Below are 20739 nucleotides of genomic sequence, written 5' to 3'. Positions count from 1 at the left end.
GTGTCAACCGGTGCGGGACTTCATGGTGTTACCCCCCCCCCCCCGAAAAAATCATATATAAATACATAGAAAGTTATATATATATATATATATATATATATATATATATATATATATATATATATATATATATATATATACATAGTTCTTATATATAGTTGCAATTGGTACCATCCCCTTCCCATTTTGCCTAACAGCATTGATTTGTGCGTACAATCCACCTATTAAAAATATTAATTCATGTAGAAAAAGCATCGTTTTCATCGTAAATTACTAGATTTTGGTGTCACCCCCTCTACTGTTGTTGATTGAATTATCTGTAAAATACTCAACAAGCCTTTATTCCTCTCTAAATTTTGCAGTTGGTGTCAAACCCCCTCCCCTCCCCCGGTGAGAGTTTTAAAGTGTGCACAGTTAATAGTAAAGATGTTTATCTATTGTCAGATATTAAATCAGGTGGATTAACTTATTTATCATTAATTGAACTGGTAAAAAGCATTTTTCTTCTAAATTTTGCAATTTTTCGGCATGTTGTAACCCCCAAAATGGTGTCACCCGGTGCGGTCCGCATCCCCCACCCACCCACCCACCCCGCCTCACGATGCTCCTGCCTAGATCTAGATATAGATAAGCATTCTAAAAAATATGAACTGCAGTAAGTGAAAAATGAAAATAACTTATAGGTCTAGATCTAGTCATAGCATAAGTAAATTAAAGAAACTACAACTAGTCTATAGCTCAGCCCTTATATTTAGGCATAGGCCTATCCAACATTTAAGGGGTTGCACTCTTCGCAAACGAAAAAAAGCGCTCATTTGCAAAAAAAGATAAAAGCAGTTAGGCGTCATTTTCTGAAAGAACTGAAACATAATTCTACTATTCTAGATTAGATCTAGAATCAGAACCTAGCCTATAATATAGATTACTAGCCTATTGGGCAGTATTTAGATAATTAAACATTTTAGCTTCGTTTGTATGTCTAGAATCTGGAAAGGTTTATACGGTTAATTGTAAGCCATGTGTTGTTCTATGTTCAGTTGTTGAATGTACAGATTAAAAAATAAAATACTTAAAAAAAATAGTAATAGGCCTAGTACTAGATCTAGTAGGCTAGATCTAGATTTAATCTAGATCTAGTAAAAATCATATTAAAATCTCTTCAATCTATTCTACTATTCTAGATCTAGATCTAGAATTCTAAATCGGCTAACTAACTATAACTAACTACTAACTAGTACGGTACATTGGTAAAACCTTAGTTTAGCGTCGGAAATTATCGGGTAATGTTTCTTGGGTTTCGGTAACTAGAGTTACGGTAAACCATGGTTTATTTGACCATTGAAATATAAATAAATTGAAAGTCGATTGTAGTAAATTAATGTTTTAATTTTTTAAGTTTAATCGACAAAAGGAAACAAGAATAAATATAATAGTAGATTTAAATTAGTAGATCTAAAAATAAAAAAATAAAAACATATTAGGCCTAATATAAATATAAATAATGAAGTCAAATGTAATAATTTAATGTATTTGGCACTATTTGGCTTGCAGCGGATTTGCGACCATTAATTAATTAGATCTAGTTCTAGCTAGATATCTAGCTGCTAGGCCAAGTAAAAAAAATCTAGATTACAAAAATAGTAAAAATGATTAGGCCTACAAAATGTAAAAATGATTACATAAATAAATCTATCCAAATTTTAAACATTCTGTATAAAAATAAAAGATGACGCCAAATAAAGTATGGTTTACAGTACTTCCGGTGAATTCCGGAAGTGTGTGACAGACTTTGTCATTGTTTTACTGTTTTTTACTGCTATACGATTCTGGAATAATAACCGACGCTAAACTAAGGTTTTACCACTAGTACTAGATCTAGATCTAGAGTCTAACTAAATCTACTCTTCTAGATCTAATTAATAATTAACTTATAGGCCTAATTCTGAGGCTAATAAAATAAAATTCTAATAAAATTTACAAAGTACTAAGTATAGGACTATAGGCCCCTAGGGTAATCTATCATTTTAGGTACGTAAAATCGCCCACGACTAGTAATGTGAAAAACAGGTGACTCCTTAACTTTTAATAATTATTTCACATTTTGAGGAGGATTTATGTTTTGAAAAATACAAAAATGTTTCCTTGATTCATTTATATACCTGTTTTTAAACAACTAAATTAAAACTTTTCAGTAATAAATGAAGACTAGTGATGTTTCCAACAGATGCAACCATGCTCATTTACTATAGTAGCCATCTTGTTTATTTTTTTTTTATTGTAAACTTATAGCGCAAGATTCAGGGGAAGCCACTCTAACTTACAGATGGCCGCTTTTTATATAGCAAATCCTGTTCGCAAACACTGCTGTTTAAAGTTAATTTCTTGCCTATATTGATATATTTAGCCATTGATTTAGGTTTATTATTCATGTATCTATAATATTTGACACAAATATATCACAATATACTTCTATTAAAGCCTTGACAATGAGGTAACTTTTTTGTACATTACTAGCCGTGGCCGATTTTACGTACCTAAAACGATAGATTACCGCCCCTAGCCCTAACCTAAGTTGTAAGGCAATGTATGAATGTAAGGGCAAGGACTTACTCATGACATCTATTCGGTAAAACTCCCATTTTAGCATATTTTAATCCCCGCTTCACTTTCACCTCCAGTTGAGGGTATTTTGTTATAAGCACAACCGAAACACACACAAACGTTAGGAAATTACTCGGCCTATTTCTATATGAATTTTTGGTTTAGTTTTTAAAATTAATTTTGTCAAAACTGGAGAAAAATTCAACATTTCTGTGCCCTTACTGAATTTTTCAGAACACATAATTATTCCTCAGAATTTTGCACTATTTTCTGTTTTATATTTATAAAAACTCGTAAAAAAGTAATTAAAAATGTTGCAGCTCTTTAAATGAAACATACATCTCCCGAGTGTGATTTCTTTACCTTTAATCCTGCATGCACTGTAGTCTACTTATAGCCTAATTTATCTACCAGTATTTTAACACATCCAAATTTACTTTTTCTCTCAGCTTCTATTTTGTTTCACAACCTCAACTTAATATTGAAATTCTTGCAAAAGGTGACTTTGAGGACTTAACTAACCTGCCCCGCCTTGTAGCAATGTGTTTGTTACTTCTTGTTTGGGGAAAAATAAAAATGACGTCACAACCAATCTCAAATAGCTATGTTACTTCTATGACATATATTATAGGTCTACTGATTTCGTAACAAACGTAAACCCAATGTGACCCAGACAGTGTCTTGTTTGTGGAAGAAACAAATATAATCCGACTATTTTATTAAGTTTACAGCTATTTCCAAAAGCAAAAATAACAATGTGGCTCTGCTATCAAAATGATTAATTTTGGTTTCTTTCAATGGTTTTCAAATATAAATTCCAAAACACTTTTTGTATTAAAAAATCAGACCATTTCTAATTTTGTCTATTGTTTAGATTTTATTTTCCTTCTCATGAGCTAAAACTTTCAAATTACAATTAATTTAAATCTAGGCTCTTAACAGTTGAAGACTTGCATTATTAACATGCCAACCTTTAAAAGAATATAACTTAAATTATAAGGCATAATTTAAGATTGGAAACAATAGTACAACTAGATCATTACAGTTTTAATTAGCTAAATGTTAACAGAAAACATTTCCCTTTTTGTTAAATTGTAACATTTGATTTTTTTAAAAAGTTGTGTATAAAGTGAACATAAACCTACCTTTTAACTCCTAGGCGGAGTATTAATAATCTAATATTTAAATTTCTAATGGGGTGCGTCCAGGAGTGAGATTTTTGTCAATACACAGTTTGGCGCCCAGAGTTCCAGAGTGTCTATCTTAGCACTTGGTATCCTTTAATCAGGCCCCCTGCATAGCAGGTAAGGGGTACTACTGTAGTCAGCATTAAAACTTTAATAGGAGCAGCCGCCAGTGCCCAGGCTATTGCGCCCGAGCTCCTCTATGACCCTTATGGCGCATACGTTATCTTTTTAAAAGCAAAATTGAATCATCCGCATTCGCGGACGCTATAGCGCCTATGTCTGCCGGCACACCGGTACAATTTGGCGCCCTTTGCTATCCTGTGGGCACAATGGCTCCTACGATTGTTTTAAGGCGCACCCTAAAATATTGACAATGTGGCACACAACATTTGATGATCAAACCGAGCCAGGGGCTGTAGTAGTGTAATTGGGGGCTCACGAGAGCGCTACTCTACATCCCAGATACTTAGGTGGTGCGTGGTTAACGCCCCATGGCATGCTGGGTGGTAGTGTAGGTAAACTCGTGCTCAGATAAAAGTGATCAGAGCACAGGCAGTGTTTTGCATTTAAATAACTCGGTTTTAGAAAACAAGGTCACGCATCTAAGAATATAATTTTTAAAGCATTGATCAAACCCTCCAAATATATTTCGTCAGACTTTATTTTTCTTTTATGTATTACTACACCTTTCATCTCTTTGCCATTAAACTTTGGGCTGTTGACAATAGTCCTGCGGAGGTTTCTGCGGAAAAAACATTTTTAGACTTCGCACAAGCGGCGCAGTTTGGCGCACTGGGCTATCCCATGAGCGCTATGGCATCTACGGTCATTTAAATAGTGCGATCGATTATGGGTGCCATTTGCCCCAGGCTATCGTCGGACAAAGTGGAGCACGACTACTTTTATTATCAATTCCCATCTGTAGAAATACCCATATGTCTGCATATCAGTTAATATTTAGTAATTTAATTATTATCACTACTATTTATTTTCATCTAAATTTTACGTTTCCCCATTATCACTTAATCCAAAGGCATCCACAAACGAACACAAAAGTCATGTAGCAGCGTCAAAATCAAGAAAATTTTGACGCGTTTAAAAAAATTTCTTAAATTAGTCAAGCCTGTTGCTTGACCTAATTTTATTATACCGTCGTCATGGTAATGATGGCTGCTGAAAAGAACAATAACGTGATTCTATTTTTTATCAATCTTTTATGGCATTTCAGAAACAGTTACTTACAGTCGTTATTTTTATGGTATCAACGATAACTATCTAGTTTTAACAATGATGATTAGTGTTTGATGCAAACTTGCCAATTGTACATTATTTTGGCCCAATCGCTGATTATCAAGCATTAATTTAAACAGAATTGTGCGGAGTAAAAATACCTTAAAAAAATAACTTGACCAAGACAACAGCCAACAAAGCCCGCCATTTTGCCCGCCATGCATTTGAATGGGAAGAAATCTAGCAGACAACACAATTCTGCTGAACAGTCAATTGCATCACAACAACACCTTTTAAAAACCAACCCAGCTTATAAGTCGTAGCATCGTAGCCATTTTAAAATAAACACGTTTTTAAAAAAAAAATTGGTATCAAATTAAAGGTAAATAAATGTAGTTTTTAAATGTTTAAGTCATCTTGAAGCATAATGCAGTTTAAAATCTTAGTCGCCACCCTTATATAACCCATGCCCTATTTCAAATGCAAAAAATAAAACATGAAGTACTTGTCCAAAAAAAATTTCCAGTTTTTTCCCCATGGTCTGGTCACATCCCTGTTCGTTGTAGTAAATTTTATGATAAAAGTAGCATCGATGTTAAGAGGGTAGGTGCTGGAAAAAAACTTCTTAATTAATAAGCCTCGTTTATTTATTAGTGTGAATCTACAGTAAACACTCTTCAAATTTTCAAAATTTTATGGTGAAATACCATTAAAATGAATGCCAAATTTCTTGGTAATTGACCATTTAGTGAATCTGTTTTGAGCAGCTGATATGTCTGACAGCCACTATTTGTATGTTGACAGTGAAAGCATGGCAGGCATTACCCTGCAGGAAGTTGGGGGTGACCTGGTCATACCAGTTCTCAATGAGTCAACAGTCATTGGCCGCGGTCAGTTTCTTCAGGTCAGTCTTCTCCTCCATCTCCTCCATACTTGCACAAATTGTATATATTCCATGCACGTCTAGACTGGGGTGGCTTGCCAGAATAGCTGTTGTAGTGGGCCTGTTAGTGTTTGATTTTTTAAATTACGCATTTCAATGTTTGTTTTGTTGTTAGTTATTGTGTAATGTATGGGGGGGAGCTGGGGTCGGGGAGTTAACGTTTTATATTGCTTTAGTTGAGCTAATTTTAGCCTATTATAAAAATAACATAGCCAAAGCCAGGCTATCTTCCAGCTGCAGCAATGTTGAGTTGATAGTTGGTCTTTATTCATACTCTGACCTGGAGATTTTCTTTGGTTTGTATCAAGGTCTTGTTAATCTAAGCAACATCTCACTCATACATGCTAATCTTCTAATTAGTATGTGTAAATGTTCTAATTAATAAGCATTCTAATGAATACATGGAATTATCTAAATAGGTGACAGATAAACGCGTTTCAAGAAGTCATGCATTGTTGGAGATGACGGATGGTAAACTGTACATCACACCGGTAGGTAATGTAGGACTGACACCATTGTAGGGCTGACACCATTGTAGGACTGACACCATTGTAGGACTGACACCATTGTAGGGCTAACACCATTGTAGGACTGACACCATTGTAGGGCTGACACCATTGTAGGACTGACACCACTATAGGACTGACACCATTGTAGGACTGACACCATTGTAGGACTGACACCATTGTAGGACTGACACCACCATAGGACTGACACCATTGTAGGACTGACACCACCATAGGACTGACACCACCATAGGACTGACACCATTGTAGGACTGACATCATTGTAGGACTGACACCATTGTAGGACTGACACCACCATAGGACTGACACCATTGTAGGACTGACACCACTATAGGACTGACACCATTGTAGGACTGACATCATTGTAGGACTGACACCATTGTAGGACTGACACCACTGTAGGACTGACACCACCGTAGGACTGACACCATTGTAGGACTGACACCATCGTAGGACTGACACCACCATAGGACTGACACCACTATAGGACTGACACCATTGTAGGACTGACACCATTGTAGGACTGACACCATTGTAGGACTGACACCACCATAGGACTGACACCACCATAGGACTGACACCACTATAGGACTGACACCACTATAGGACTGACACCATTGTAGGACTGACACCACCGTAGGACTGACACCATTGTAGGACTGACACCACCGTAGGACTGACACCATTGTAGGACTGACACCATTGTAGGACTGACACCTCTATAGGACTGACACCACTGTAGGACTGACACCACTGTAGGACTGACACCATTGTAGGACTGACACCATTGTAGGACTGACACCATTATAGGACTGACACCATTGTAGGACTGACACCACTATAGGACTGACACCACTATAGGACTGACACCATTGTAGGACTGACACCATTGTAGGACTGACACCACTGTAGGACTGACACCACCATAGGACTGACACCACTCTAGGACTGACACCATGTAGGACTGACACCATTGTAGGACTGACACCACTATAGGACTGACACCATTGTAGGACTGACACCACTATAGGACTGACACCACCATTGGACTGACACCATGTAGGACTGACACCATTGTAGGACTGACACCATTGTAGGACTGACACCACTGTAGGACTGACACCATTGTAGGACTGACACCATTGTAGGACTGACACCACTGTAGGACTGACACCACCATAGGACTGACACCACTATAGGACTGACACCACTATAGGACTGACACCACTCTAGGACTGACACCATTGTAGGACTGACACCACCATAGGACTGACACCAATGTAGGACTGACACCATTATAGGACTGACACCACCATAGGACTGACACCACTGTAGGACTGACACCACCATAGGACTGACACCACTATAGGACTGACACCACTCTAGGACTGACACCATTGTAGGACTGACACCATTGTAGGACTGACACCACCGTAGGACTGACACCAATGTAGGACTGACACCATTATAGGACTGACACCACCATAGGACTGACACCATTGTAGGACTGACACCACTATAGGACTGACACCACTATAGGACTGACACCATTGTAGGACTGACACCATTGTAGGACTGACACCACTGTAGGACTGACACCACCATAGGACTGACACCACTCTAGGACTGACACCATGTAGGACTGACACCATTGTAGGACTGACACCACTATAGGACTGACACCATTGTAGGACTGACACCACTATAGGACTGACACCACCATAGGACTGACACCATTGTAGGACTGACACCATTGTAGGACTGACACCACTGTAGGACTGACACCATTGTAGGACTGACACCATTGTAGGACTGACACCACTGTAGGACTGACACCACCATAGGACTGACACCACTATAGGACTGACACCACTATAGGACTGACACCACTCTAGGACTGACACCATTGTAGGACTGACACCATTGTAGGACTGACACCATTGTAGGACTGACACCACTATAGGACTGACACCACTATAGGACTGACACCACTATAGGACTGACACCACTATAGGACTGACACCACTATAGGACTGACACCACTGTAGGACTGACACCACTGTAGGACTGACACCATTGTAGGACTGACACCATTGTAGGACTGACACCACTATAGGACTGACACCACTGTAGGACTGACACCATTTTAGGACTGACACCATTGTAGGACTGACACTACCATAGGACTGACACCATTGTAGGACTGACACCACTATAGGACTGACACCACTGTAGGACTGACACCACCATAGGACTGACGCCATTGTAGGACTGACACCACTATAGGACTGACACCACTATAGGACTGACACCATTGTAGGACTGACACCACTATAGGACTGACACCACTGTAGGACTGACACCACCATAGGACTGACACCATTGTAGGACTGACACCATTGTAGGACTGACACCACCATAGGACTGACATCATTGTAGGACTGACACCACCATAGGACTGACACCACCATAGGACTGACATCATTGTAGGACTGACACTACCATAGGACTGACAGCACTATAGGACTGACACCATTGTAGGACTGACACCACTATAGGACTGACACCACTGTAGGACTAACACCACTATAGGACTGACACCATTGTAGGACTGACACCATTGTAGGACTGACACCACCATAGGACTGACATCATTGTAGGACTGACACCACCATAGGACTGACACCACCATAGGACTGACATCATTGTAGGACTGACACTACCATAGGACTGACAGCACTATAGGACTGACACCACCATAGGACTGACACCACCATAGGACTGACTGTAGACTGGCAGCACTTGATTTGTTTCAGACACACACCAACCCATGTTTTTTAAGAAGCCACTCCAGCAAGGAGCAAAAAGTTTTAGCACGAGATGCCAGGCAGCTGCTGGAGCACGGAGACGAGTTTGGTCTCTTGCCAGACCAGCTCTTCTACAAGGTCTCCTACCCTCAGATCAATGGCAAGGATAGGTAGGTTAGTTGCTGGGATGAGTTTGGTCTCTTGCCAGACCAGCTCTTCTGGGTTAATGGGCTGCTAGGTGGGTGGGTTGCTGGATGGGCCTGCTAGGTGGGTGGGTGGGTGGCTGGATGGGCTGCTAGGTGGGTGGGTGGCTGGATGGGTTGGTAGGTGGGTGTATGGGCGGGGTGGATGGGCTGGTGGCCCCTATATAAAAATCTTTGGTGGTCTCGGAAAGGTGCTGTAATATTCCGATTAGTGTTTTGGTGGTATTTCTTTTTTTTTACCTTTCCTTCATGCCAACGCATAACAATCAGGCTTGGAGAAAGAATGCAGGATGAAAATTTCATTCTAGGGTTGGGTGCTCCTATTTAAATTTCCTGGACCATATCCAGTCCACCTTTGTGGGCTAGTACGGTTATATGATGGTCAGGTGGACAGGTGGGTTGGTAGAGTGGTGGGTTGGTAGAGTGGTGGTCAGGTAGGTTGGTAGAGTGGTGGACAGGTGGGTTGGTAGAGTGGTGGACAGGTGGGTTGGTAGAGTGGTGGACAGGTGGGTTGGTAGAGTGGTGGACAGGTGGGTTGGTAGAGTGGTGGACAGGTGGGTTGGTAGAGTGGTGGACAGGTGGGTTGGTAGAGTGGTGGACAGGTGGGTTGGTAGAGTGGTGGACAGGTGGGTTGGTAGAGTGGTGGACAGGTGGGTTGGTAGAGTGGTGGACAGGTGGGTTGGTAGAGTGGTGGACAGGTGGGTTGGTAGAGTGGTGGGCAGGTGGGTTGGTAGAGTGGTGGGCAGGTGGGTTGGTAGAGTGGTGGACAGGTGGGTTGGTAGAGTGGTGGGCAGGTGGGTTGGTAGAGTGGTGGACAGGTGGGTTGGTAGAGTGGTGGACAGGTGGGTTGGTAGAGTGGTGGACAGGTGGGTTGGCAGAGTGGTGGACAGGTGGGTTGGTAGAGTGGTGGGTTGGTAGAGTGGTGGACAGGTGGTGGTGGGCTTGTGGTCCCTAACCTTGTCTTTCTATCTCAGGGGTGAAGGGTCAGCATCTGAAGACAACACAAGTAGAAGAGATGAGAGTGTGTCCAATGGTCAAGTTCAGGAAGCCTCAGACAAAGGTAAGCTCTGTCCACTTTTGGTTTAATCTCTGTCCACATTTGGTGTAATCTCTGTCCACATTTGGTGTACACTCTGTCCACATTTGGTGTACACTCTGTCCACATTTGGTGTACACTCTGTCCACATTTGGTGTACACACTGTTCACATTTGGTGTACACTCTGTCCACATTTGGTGTACACTATGTCCACATTTGGTGTAATCTCTGTCCACATTTGGTGTAATCTCTGTCCACATTTGGTGTACACTCTGTCCACATTTGGTTTAATCTCTGTCCACATTTGGTGTACACTCTGTCCACATTTGGTGTACACACTGTTCACATTTGGTGTACACTCTGTCCACATTTGGTGTACACTCTGTCCACATTTGGTGTAATCTCTGTCCACATTTGGTGTACACTCTGTCCACATTTGGTGTACACTCTGTCCACATTTGGTGTAATCTCTGTCCACATTTGGTGTAATCTCTGTCCACATTTGGTTTAATCTCTGTCCACATTTGGTGTAATCTCTGTCCACATTTGGTTTAATCTCTGTCCACATTTGGTGTACACTCTGTCCACATTTGGTGTACACTCTGTCCACATTTGGTTTAATCTCTGTCCACATTTGGTGTACACTCTGTCCACATTTGGTGTACACTCTGTCCACATTTGGTTTAATCTCTGTCCACATTTGGTGTAATCTCTGTCCACATTTGGTGTAATCTCTGTCCACATTTGGTTTAATCTCTGTCCACATTTGGTGTAATCTCTGTCCACATTTGGTGTAATCTCTGTCCACATTTGGTGTACACTCTGTCCACATTTGGTGTACACTCTGTCCACATTTGGTTTAATCTCTGTCCACATTTGGTGTTAGCTGTGTCCACATTTGGTGTACACTCTGTCCACATTTGGTGTACACTCTGTCCACATTTGGTACACACTCTGTTCACATTTGGTGTACACTCTGTCCACATTTGGTTTAATCTCTGTCCACATTTGGTGTAATCTCTGTCCACATTTGGTTTAATCTCTGTCCACATTTGGTGTAATCTCTGTCCACATTTGGTTTAATCTCTGTCCACATTTGGTGTACACTCTGTCCACATTTGGTTTAATCTCTGTCCACATTTGGTGTTAGCTGTGTCCACATTTGGTGTACACTCTGTCCACATTTGGTGTACACTCTGTCCACATTTGGTACACACTCTGTTCACATTTGGTGTACACTCTGTCCACATTTGGTGTACACTCTGTCCACATTTGGTGTACACTCTGTCCACATTTGGTGTACACTCTGTCCACATTTGGTGTACACTCTGTCCACATTTGGTGTACACTCTGTCCACATTTGGTGTACACTCTGTCCACATTTGGTGTACACTCTGTCCACATTTGGTGTACACTCTGTCCACATTTGGTACACACTCTGTCCACATTTGGTGTTAGCTGTGTCCACATTTGGTGTACACTCTGTCCACATTTGGTGTACACTCTGTCCACATTTGGTGTACACTCTGTCCACATTTGGTGTACACTATGTCCACATTTGGTGTACACTCTGTCCACATTTGGTGTACACTCTGTCCACATTTGGTGTACACTCTGTCCACATTTGGTGTACACTCTGTCCACATTTGGTGTTAGCTGTGTAGAGGTTTAATTATTATGGGTCATCTATTTATGATGTGCACAAAAATTTGGGATTTTAGACCCCCCTCCCTCAGTCCAGTCCACACGCATCCACTTTCAACGAACCCCCCCCCCCCCCCCCCCCTTGAACATCTCAATACATGCTGGAAAATTACTAATTCATGTCCATGCTATGTGTACATTAACTAGTAATGTAATATAGGTATTTGATATTTTCGGTAACATCTATTACTAGTCATAAATAATAATTGGGAGCTAAACTTTTCCAAGATGTCCGTATGTCTACGGCATGTTAACTTACCGTGTAAATGTGCTAAGACAATCTAAAATTGTTCTTTATTGAAAGAGTGAGCGCGCATGAATGCTGTGTACCCTGCCTCTCGATTTTAAAGGCTTTTCCCACTATTTGTTATAGAGAGTCAGAGATCGCAGGCAGTCATGCATCTTTTTTATATTATACATACGCTGATATTTAAATATCTAATTGCAACGTGGTTATTTTGAGTTTTTTACTTGAAAAAAATGATTAGATATACATCATCATAGGCTTTGACACAAAATAATGATGTAAGCCTACTATGATTTAGTTACAATTGTTTGAAATGTTTAAAAATAAACATGAAATAACCCTAAATTGTTTTAGAAAATTGTTGCATTTACAGCCCCTTCCGATTGTAAAAAAAAAAAAATCGCTTTTTTTCTTAGGCGGGTGGTAAACAGCTACATTACTGACACATTTACCACAAGAACTGCCGATTTAATGTATAATCTTCATTTTATATGCATTTTTAAAACTTATTTTTTAAATGATCAAATTTAAGTATTTTGTGGTTTAATTCCGCGTGTGGACGACCACATTGACCTGAACCCTTTTCTCCCCCCCCCCCCTGTCCACAAAAGTCAATTTTTTTCTGATCCCCCCCCTTCCGTGTGGTCATCATAAATGGATGACCCCTTATTGTAAGCCAAAAACAGGATTGTTGTAAACTGTCAACATTTGATGTCAACTGTCAACATTTGATGTCAACTGTCAACATTTGATGTTAACTGTCAACATTTGATGTCAACTTTTTAAAACAGATTCTGAAGCAAGTCAAGAAGCTCCACAGGCTGTGGGTGACAAAAAGGTTAGTCCTTAATCTGTCACATGACATCCCATAGGTCAGTCCTTAATCTGTCACATGACATCCCATAGTTTAGCCATTAATCTGTCACATGACATCCCATAGGTTAGCCCTTAATCTGCCACATGACATCCCATAGGTTAGCCCTTAATCTGCCACATGACATCCCATATCTTAGTCCTTAATCTGTCACATGACATCCCATATCTTAGCCCTTAATCTGTCACATGACATCCCATATATTAGCCCTTAATCTGCCACACGACATCCCATAAGTTAGTCCTTAATCTGTCACATGACATCCCATATCTTAGCCCTTAATCTGTCACATGACATCCCATAGGTCAGTCCTTAATCTGTCACATGACATCCCATAGGTCAGTCCTTACTCGGCCACATGACATCCCATATCTTAGCCCTTAATCTGCCACATGACATCCCATATCTCAGTCCTTACTCGGCCACATGACATCCCATATCTTAGCCCTTACTCTGCCACATGACATCCCATATCTTAGCCCTTAATCTGCCACATGACATCCCATATCTTAGCCCTTAATCTGTCACATGACATCCCATATCTTAGTCCTTAATCTGTCACATGACATCCCATAGGTCAGTCCTTAATCTGTCACATGACATCCCATAGGTCAGTCCTTAATCTGTCACATGACATCCCATAGGTCAGTCCTTAATCTGTCACATGACATCCCATAGGTCAGTCCTTAATCTGTCACATGACATCCCATAGGTCAGTCCTTAATCTGTCACATGACATCCCATAGGTCAGTCCTTAATCTGTCACATGACATCCCATAGGTCAGTCCTTAATCTGTCACATGACATCCCATAGGTCAGTCCTTAATCTGTCACATGACATCCCATAGGTCAGTCCTTAATCTGTCACATGACATCCCATATCTTAGTCCTTAATCTGTCACATGACTTCCCATAGGTCAGTCCTTAATCTGTCACATGACATCCCATAGGTCAGTCCTTAATCTGTCACATGACATCCTCTTCCTCCCCTTCCCCAATTAATGTCACACCTCAGTGTATTGTGGCTTACTATTTCTTTCTACAATATTTACTGGCACCATCAGATCTATGCTTTTGTCCAGGTGGTGACACCATCAGATCTATGCTTTTGTCCAAATGGTGACACCATCAGATCAATGCTCCATTTGGTGACACCATCATATCAATTCTCCAGGTGGTGGACCAACCTGATGAAAAGGTGACACCAGACGAGCAAGACAAAAAGGTGACGCCAGACGTACCTGATGAGGAGATGGCTAAGCCAGTTGACAAGAAAAGACCCCTACCAGACTGGATGTTGAAGGCAGCAGACACAAAGCCTGCACATACAAAACCTGCGGCTAAAAAAAAATCTGGTGAGGCCATCATGACAGGTTTTACACTGATGCCACATGACAGGTTTTACACTGATGCCACATGACATGTTTTACACTGATGCCACATGACATGTTTTACACTGATGCCACATGGCATGTTTTACACTGATGCCACATGACATGTTTTACACTGATGACACATGGCATGTTTTACACTGATGACACATGGCATGTTTTACACTGATGCCACATGACATGTTTTACACTGATGCCACATGACATGTTTTACACTGATGCCACATGGCATGTTTTACACTGATGCCACATGACATGTTTTACACGGATGCCACATGACATGTTTTACACTGATGCCACATGACATGTTTTACACGGATGCCACATGACATGTTTTACACTGATGCCACATGACATGTTTTACACTGATGCCACATGACATGTTTTACACGGATGCCACATGACATGTTTTACATGTGACTTGGTTGTGTCACAAGGTTGTGACTTGTCCGATCAGATTTAAAGCTGCAACCATTAATTACATTTTCTCCCCTTTTTTTAGCAGCTTTTAGATTTTACTCATTTAAAAAAACACCCAGAAATAACCTTTATGTAAACAGCCTTTATGGAAACAGCGGACATATGCATTCCACAAATTACTATTTAAATCAAGTATTACTGTTGGCCTATGGATATTAAATCTAGGTCAAGATTGTATTTTTTCACTCCATTCAAACAGACAATACGCACATTTTTTTTAATTGACTGATTACACCACTTTTTAAAATAAATAGTAATCTGTTTCTAATTACAACTAACCTAGTAAATTTTAATTTCCATAACATGAGCTGAAACTTTTTTATGTCTCCTTGATCTGATTATATCCCTGACTGATGCAATATGACCATTTTTATGTCTCAGTGACCAAACATGAGGTAGAAGAAGAGGAGGAAGAGGAGGATAGCAAAGGAAGAGAAACCAAAGAAAGTGAGGAGGACTACGAGGTGTCAGATGACGACTATGTGCCAGAGAAAAGCTCAAGAAGAGGCAAAAGAAAAGCTAGTGAAGAGAGCGAGGAAGATGTGAGTGATGACGACTACTCCCCCAGGGCGCGTAAGGCCAGCAAAGGAAGGAGGAAGCCTGTCAAGACACCAGCAAGGAAAACTAGGAGGAGAGGCAAGAACCAGTCTGATGAGGAGCTGCCTCGCAGGAAGGCAGGGCTGGAAGAGTCCCCCACCAGGCGACCACAGAGGGCAGCAAGGCAGAAGAGAGGCAGCTATGGTAGGTGCTTAGGGCACATCACCACCCTCACAGCAGAGAAAATGTAGTAGCACCTGATATGTGACATTATTAACATCAATGTTTTCTCAGTGGATGACCCAATGATTGAAGAAGCACTAGAGGACTTTGCTTCAGACAATGATGATGATGGTAATGAAGATAAAGACAGTGACTTTGAAGTGGAAGGAGAAGAGGATTCAGGAAGTGATTGGGAGAAAAGTAAATCTCAGAAACCCAAGGTTGGTTAGTTCAATGTTTGCCAGGTTGGCTGGTCAGTGCCTGTCAGGTTGGCTGGTCAGTGCCTGCCAGGTTGGCTGGTCAGTGCCTGCCAGGTTGGCTGGTCAGTGCCTGCCAGGTTGGCTGGTCAGTGCCTGTCAGGTTGGCTGGTCAGTGCCTGTCAGGTTGGCTGGTCAGTGCCTGCCAGGTTGGCTGGTCAGTGCCTGCCAGGTTGGCTGGTCAGTGCCTGCCAGGTTGGCTGGTCAGTGCCTGCCAGGTTGGCTGGTCAGTGCCTGTCAGGTTGGCTGGTCAGTGCCTGCCAGGTTGGCTGGTCAGTGCCTGCCAGGTTGGCTGGTCAGTGCCTGCCAGGTTGGCTGGTCAGGTTGGCTGGTCAGTGTCTGCCAGGTTGGCTGGTCAGTGCCTGTCAGGTTGGCTGGTCAGTGCCTGCCAGGTTGGCTGGTCAGTGTCTGTCAGGTTGGCTGGTCAGTGTCTGCCAGGTTGGCTGGTCAGTGCCTGCCAGGTTGGCTGGTCAGTGTCTGTCAGGTTGGCTGGTCAGTGTCTGCCAGGTTGGCTGGTCAGTGCCTGCCAGGTTGGCTGGTCAGTGCCTGCCAGGTTGGCTGGTCAGTGCCTGCCAGGTTGGCTGGTCAGGTTGGCTGGTCAGTGTCTGCCAGGTTGGCTGGTCAGTGCCTGTCAGGTTGGCTGGTCAGTGCCTGCCAGGTTGGCTGGTCAGTGTCTGTCAGGTTGGCTGGTCAGTGTCTGCCAGGTTGGCTGGTCAGTGCCTGCCAGGTTGGCTGGTCAGTGTCTGTCAGGTTGGCTGGTCAGTGTCTGCCAGGTTGGCTGGTCAGTGCCTGTCAGGTTGGCTGGTCAGTGCCTGTCAGGTTGGCTGGTCAGTGCCTGCCAGGTTGGCTGGTCCGTGCCTGTCAGGTTGGCTGGTCAGGTTGGCTGGTCCGTGCCTGCCAGGTTGGCTGGTCAGTGCCTGCCAGGTTGGCTGGTCAGTGCCTGCCAGGTTGGCTGGTCCGTGCCTGCCAGGTTGGCTGGTCAGTGTCTGTCAGGTTGGCTGGTCAGGTTGGCTGGTCAGTGCCTGCCAGGTTGGCTGGTCAGTGTCTGTCAGGTTGGCTGGTCAGTGTCTGCCAGGTTGGCTGGTCAGTGCGTGTCAGGTTGGCTGGTCAGTGTCTGCCAGGTTGGCTGGTCAGTGCCTGCCAGGTTGGCTGGTCAGTGCCTGTCAGGTTGGCTGGTCAGTGCTGTACTAAATAAATGAAGCATCTAATCTACTGTTGACCCACCAGCCAAGCAGGGCCAGCAGAAGTAAGGGACCTCCAAGAGGAGCCACAAAAAAAGGTAAGAAGAGGTCCAGCCGTAGAGCCAGCTCTACTCGTGAAGACTCTTATGGAGAGGACGTGATGGAGGATGATGAACCTTATGTGCCACGCCCATCTAAACGTAGGGCTGGCACTCGGGACTCGGATGATAGCGAGGACGGAAATAAAAAGAAAAGGAAAAGAGAACCTTGCCAGTATGGCCAGAAGTGTTATAGGTGAGTTGTCCCAGGTACACATGTTTAGAATTGTCCCAGGTACACATGTTTAGAATTGTCCCAGGTACACATGTTTAGAATTGTCCCAGGTACACATGTTTAGAATTGTCCCACAGATGTTTAGAATTGTCCCAGGTACACATGTTTAGAATTGTCCCAGGTACACATGTTTAGAATTGTCCCAGGTACAGATGTTTAGAATTGTCCCAGGTACACATGTTTAGAATTGTCCCAGGTACACATGTTTAGAATTGTCCCAGGTACACATGTTTAGAATTGTCCCAGGTACAGTTGTTTAGAATTGTCCCAGGTACAGATGTTTAGAATTGTCCCAGGTACACATGTTTAGAATTGTCCCAGGTACACATGTTTAGAATTGTCCCAGGTACACATGTTTAGAATTGTCCCACAGATGTTTAGAATTGTCCCAGGTACACATGTTTAGAATTGTCCCACAGATGTTTAGAATTGTCCCAGGTACACATGTTTAGAATTGTCCCAGGTACACATGTTTAGAATTGTCCCAGGTACACATGTTTAGAATTGTCCCACAGATGTTTAGAATTGTCCCAGGTACAGATGTTTAGAATTGTCCCAGGTACACATGTTTAGAATTGTCCCAGGTACACATGTTTAGAATTGTCCCACAGATGTTTAGAATTGTCCCAGGTACAGATGTTTAGAATTGTCCCAGGTACACATGTTTAGAATTGTCCCAGGTACACATGTTTAGAATTGTCCCAGGTACAGTTGTTTAGAATTGTCCCAGGTACAGTTGTTTAGAATTGTCCCACAGATGTTTAGAATTGTCCCAGGTACACATGTTTAGAATTGTCCCAGGTACACATGTTTAGAATTGTCCCAGGTACACATGTTTAGAATTGTCCCAGGTACACATGTTTAGAATTGTCCCACAGATGTTTAGAATTGTCCCAGGTACACATGTTTAGAATTGTCCCAGGTACACATGTTTAGAATTGTCCCACAGATGTTTAGAATTGTCCCAGGTACACATGTTTAGAATTGTCCCAGGTACACATGTTTAGAATTGTCCCACAGATGTTTAGAATTGTCCCAGGTACACATGTTTAGAATTGTCCCAGGTACACATGTTTAGAATTGTCCCACAGATGTTTAGAATTGTCCCAGGTACAGATGTTTAGAATTGTCCCAGGTACACATGTTTAGAATTGTCCCAGGTACACATGTTTAGAATTGTCCCAGGTACAGTTGTTTAGAATTGTCCCAGGTACAGTTGTTTAGAATTGTCCCACAGATGTTTAGAATTGTCCCAGGTACACATGTTTAGAATTGTCCCAGGTACACATGTTTAGAATTGTCCCACAGATGTTTAGAATTGTCCCAGGTACACATGTTTAGAATTGTCCCAGGTACACATGTTTAGAATTGTCCCACAGATGTTTAGAATTGTCCCAGGTACACATGTTTAGAATTGTCCCACAGATGTTTAGAATTGTCCCAGGTACACATGTTTAGAATTGTCCCACAGATGTTTAGAATTGTCCCAGGTACAGATGTTTAGAATTGTCCCAGGTACACATGTTTAGAATTGTCCCACAGATGTTTAGAATTGTCCCAGGTACACATGTTTAGAATTGTCCCACAGATGTTTAGAATTGTCCCAGGTACACATGTTTAGAATTGTCCCACAGATGTTTAGAATTGTCCCAGGTACAGATGTTTAGAATTGTCCCAGGTACACATGTTTAGAATTGTCCCACAGATGTTTAGAATTGTCCCAGGTACAGATGTTTAGAATTGTCCCAGGTACACATGTTTAGAATTGTCCCAGGTACACATGTTTAGAATTGTCCCAGGTACACATGTTTAGAATTGTCCCACAGATGTTTAGAATTGTCCCAGGTACACATGTTTAGAATTGTCCCACAGATGTTTAGAATTGTCCCAGGTACACATGTTTAGAATTGTCCCACAGATGTTTAGAATTGTCCCAGGTACACATGTTTAGAATTGTCCCACAGATGTTTAGAATCATGCACTTAACTGTTTTAGGAAAAACCCAGTACACTTCCGTACTTATTGTCATCCTGGTGACTCCAGCTTTGATGAAGAGGAACAAGAAGAAAGTTGTAAGGAAAGCAGCAAGTAAGTCAACACATAGTCTTATAGAAGAGATTAGGGGAGATCACTCCTTCCTACTTTATTTTGTAACCAAGTTACGTTACCAATTCTGATTTAAAAATATGATAAAGAACATAGGCCTGAAAATCACCTTGATAATTTGCTAGAAAAAAACAATGTATAATCACAAAAAATTTAACAACTTCTACTTTGCTAAAGAGCAGTTTATAAATTTTGACACTTGCAGCTTATATTCATTTTGTACTTTGTGAGAAAGCCAAGGTTCTCACAAACATCAATAGTGGCAATTTTCAAACAGTGGAGCAGTTGTCCTCAACCCTTTCTACTTGCTTTTAAACAGAGAAAGTATTAGAATCAATTCAACCCTTTTAAACAGAGAAAGTATTAGAATCAATTCAACCCACTTGCTTTTAAACAGAGAAAGTATTAGAATCAATTCAACCCTTTTAAACAAAGTATTAGAATCAATTCAACCCACTTGCTTTTAAACAGAGAAAGTATTAGAATCAATTCAACCCTTTTAAACAGAGAAAGTATTAGAATCAATTCAACCCACTTGCTTTTAAACAGAGAAAGTATTAGAATCAATTCAACCCTTTTAAACAGAGAAAGTATTAGAATCAATTCAACCCACTTGCTTTTAAACAGAGAAAGTATTAGAATCAATTCAACCCACTTGCTTTTAAACAGAGAAAGTATTAGAATCAATTCAACCCACTTTCTTTTAAACAGAGAAAGTATTAGAATCAATTCAACCCACTTTCTTTTAAACAGAGAAAGTATTAGAATCGTGATAAATGAGAATTCAGACTTCCCAACCTGTTTAAACTCGAGACTTATTTGGTTTAGCAGGGGGTCGGCGTGGTCGAGTCTGTTAAGCTCATGGTTGCTAA

General features: G+C 41.6%; 1 protein-coding gene across 1 annotated transcript in view; it reads left to right on the top strand.

The window, feature by feature from the left end:
• Positions 1 to 832: 832 nt before the first annotated feature.
• LOC131943940 (aprataxin and PNK-like factor) overlaps positions 833 to 20739 on the top strand; it is a 22118-nt gene continuing 2211 nt past the window's right edge. The window contains exons 1-11 of the mRNA XM_059304326.1: positions 833 to 1010; positions 5823 to 5922; positions 6381 to 6452; positions 9305 to 9465; positions 10473 to 10558; positions 13278 to 13324; positions 14535 to 14715; positions 15613 to 15972; positions 16063 to 16211; positions 17475 to 17722; positions 19757 to 19849. Coding sequence (XP_059160309.1) covers positions 5830 to 5922; positions 6381 to 6452; positions 9305 to 9465; positions 10473 to 10558; positions 13278 to 13324; positions 14535 to 14715; positions 15613 to 15972; positions 16063 to 16211; positions 17475 to 17722; positions 19757 to 19849 — 1490 coding nt within the window. The 5' untranslated portion in view covers positions 833 to 1010; positions 5823 to 5829. The remainder of the gene's footprint in view (positions 1011 to 5822; positions 5923 to 6380; positions 6453 to 9304; positions 9466 to 10472; positions 10559 to 13277; positions 13325 to 14534; positions 14716 to 15612; positions 15973 to 16062; positions 16212 to 17474; positions 17723 to 19756; positions 19850 to 20739) is intronic.

The sequence above is a fragment of the Physella acuta genome, unplaced genomic scaffold (genome assembly GCF_028476545.2).
Source record: "Physella acuta isolate Inbredline_101_S28 unplaced genomic scaffold, ASM2847654v3 ptg000473l, whole genome shotgun sequence".
Lineage (NCBI taxonomy): Eukaryota > Metazoa > Mollusca > Gastropoda > Physidae > Physella > Physella acuta.
Note: the sequence above shows the minus strand (reverse complement) of the source record. Positions and strands in the feature narration are given on the sequence as shown.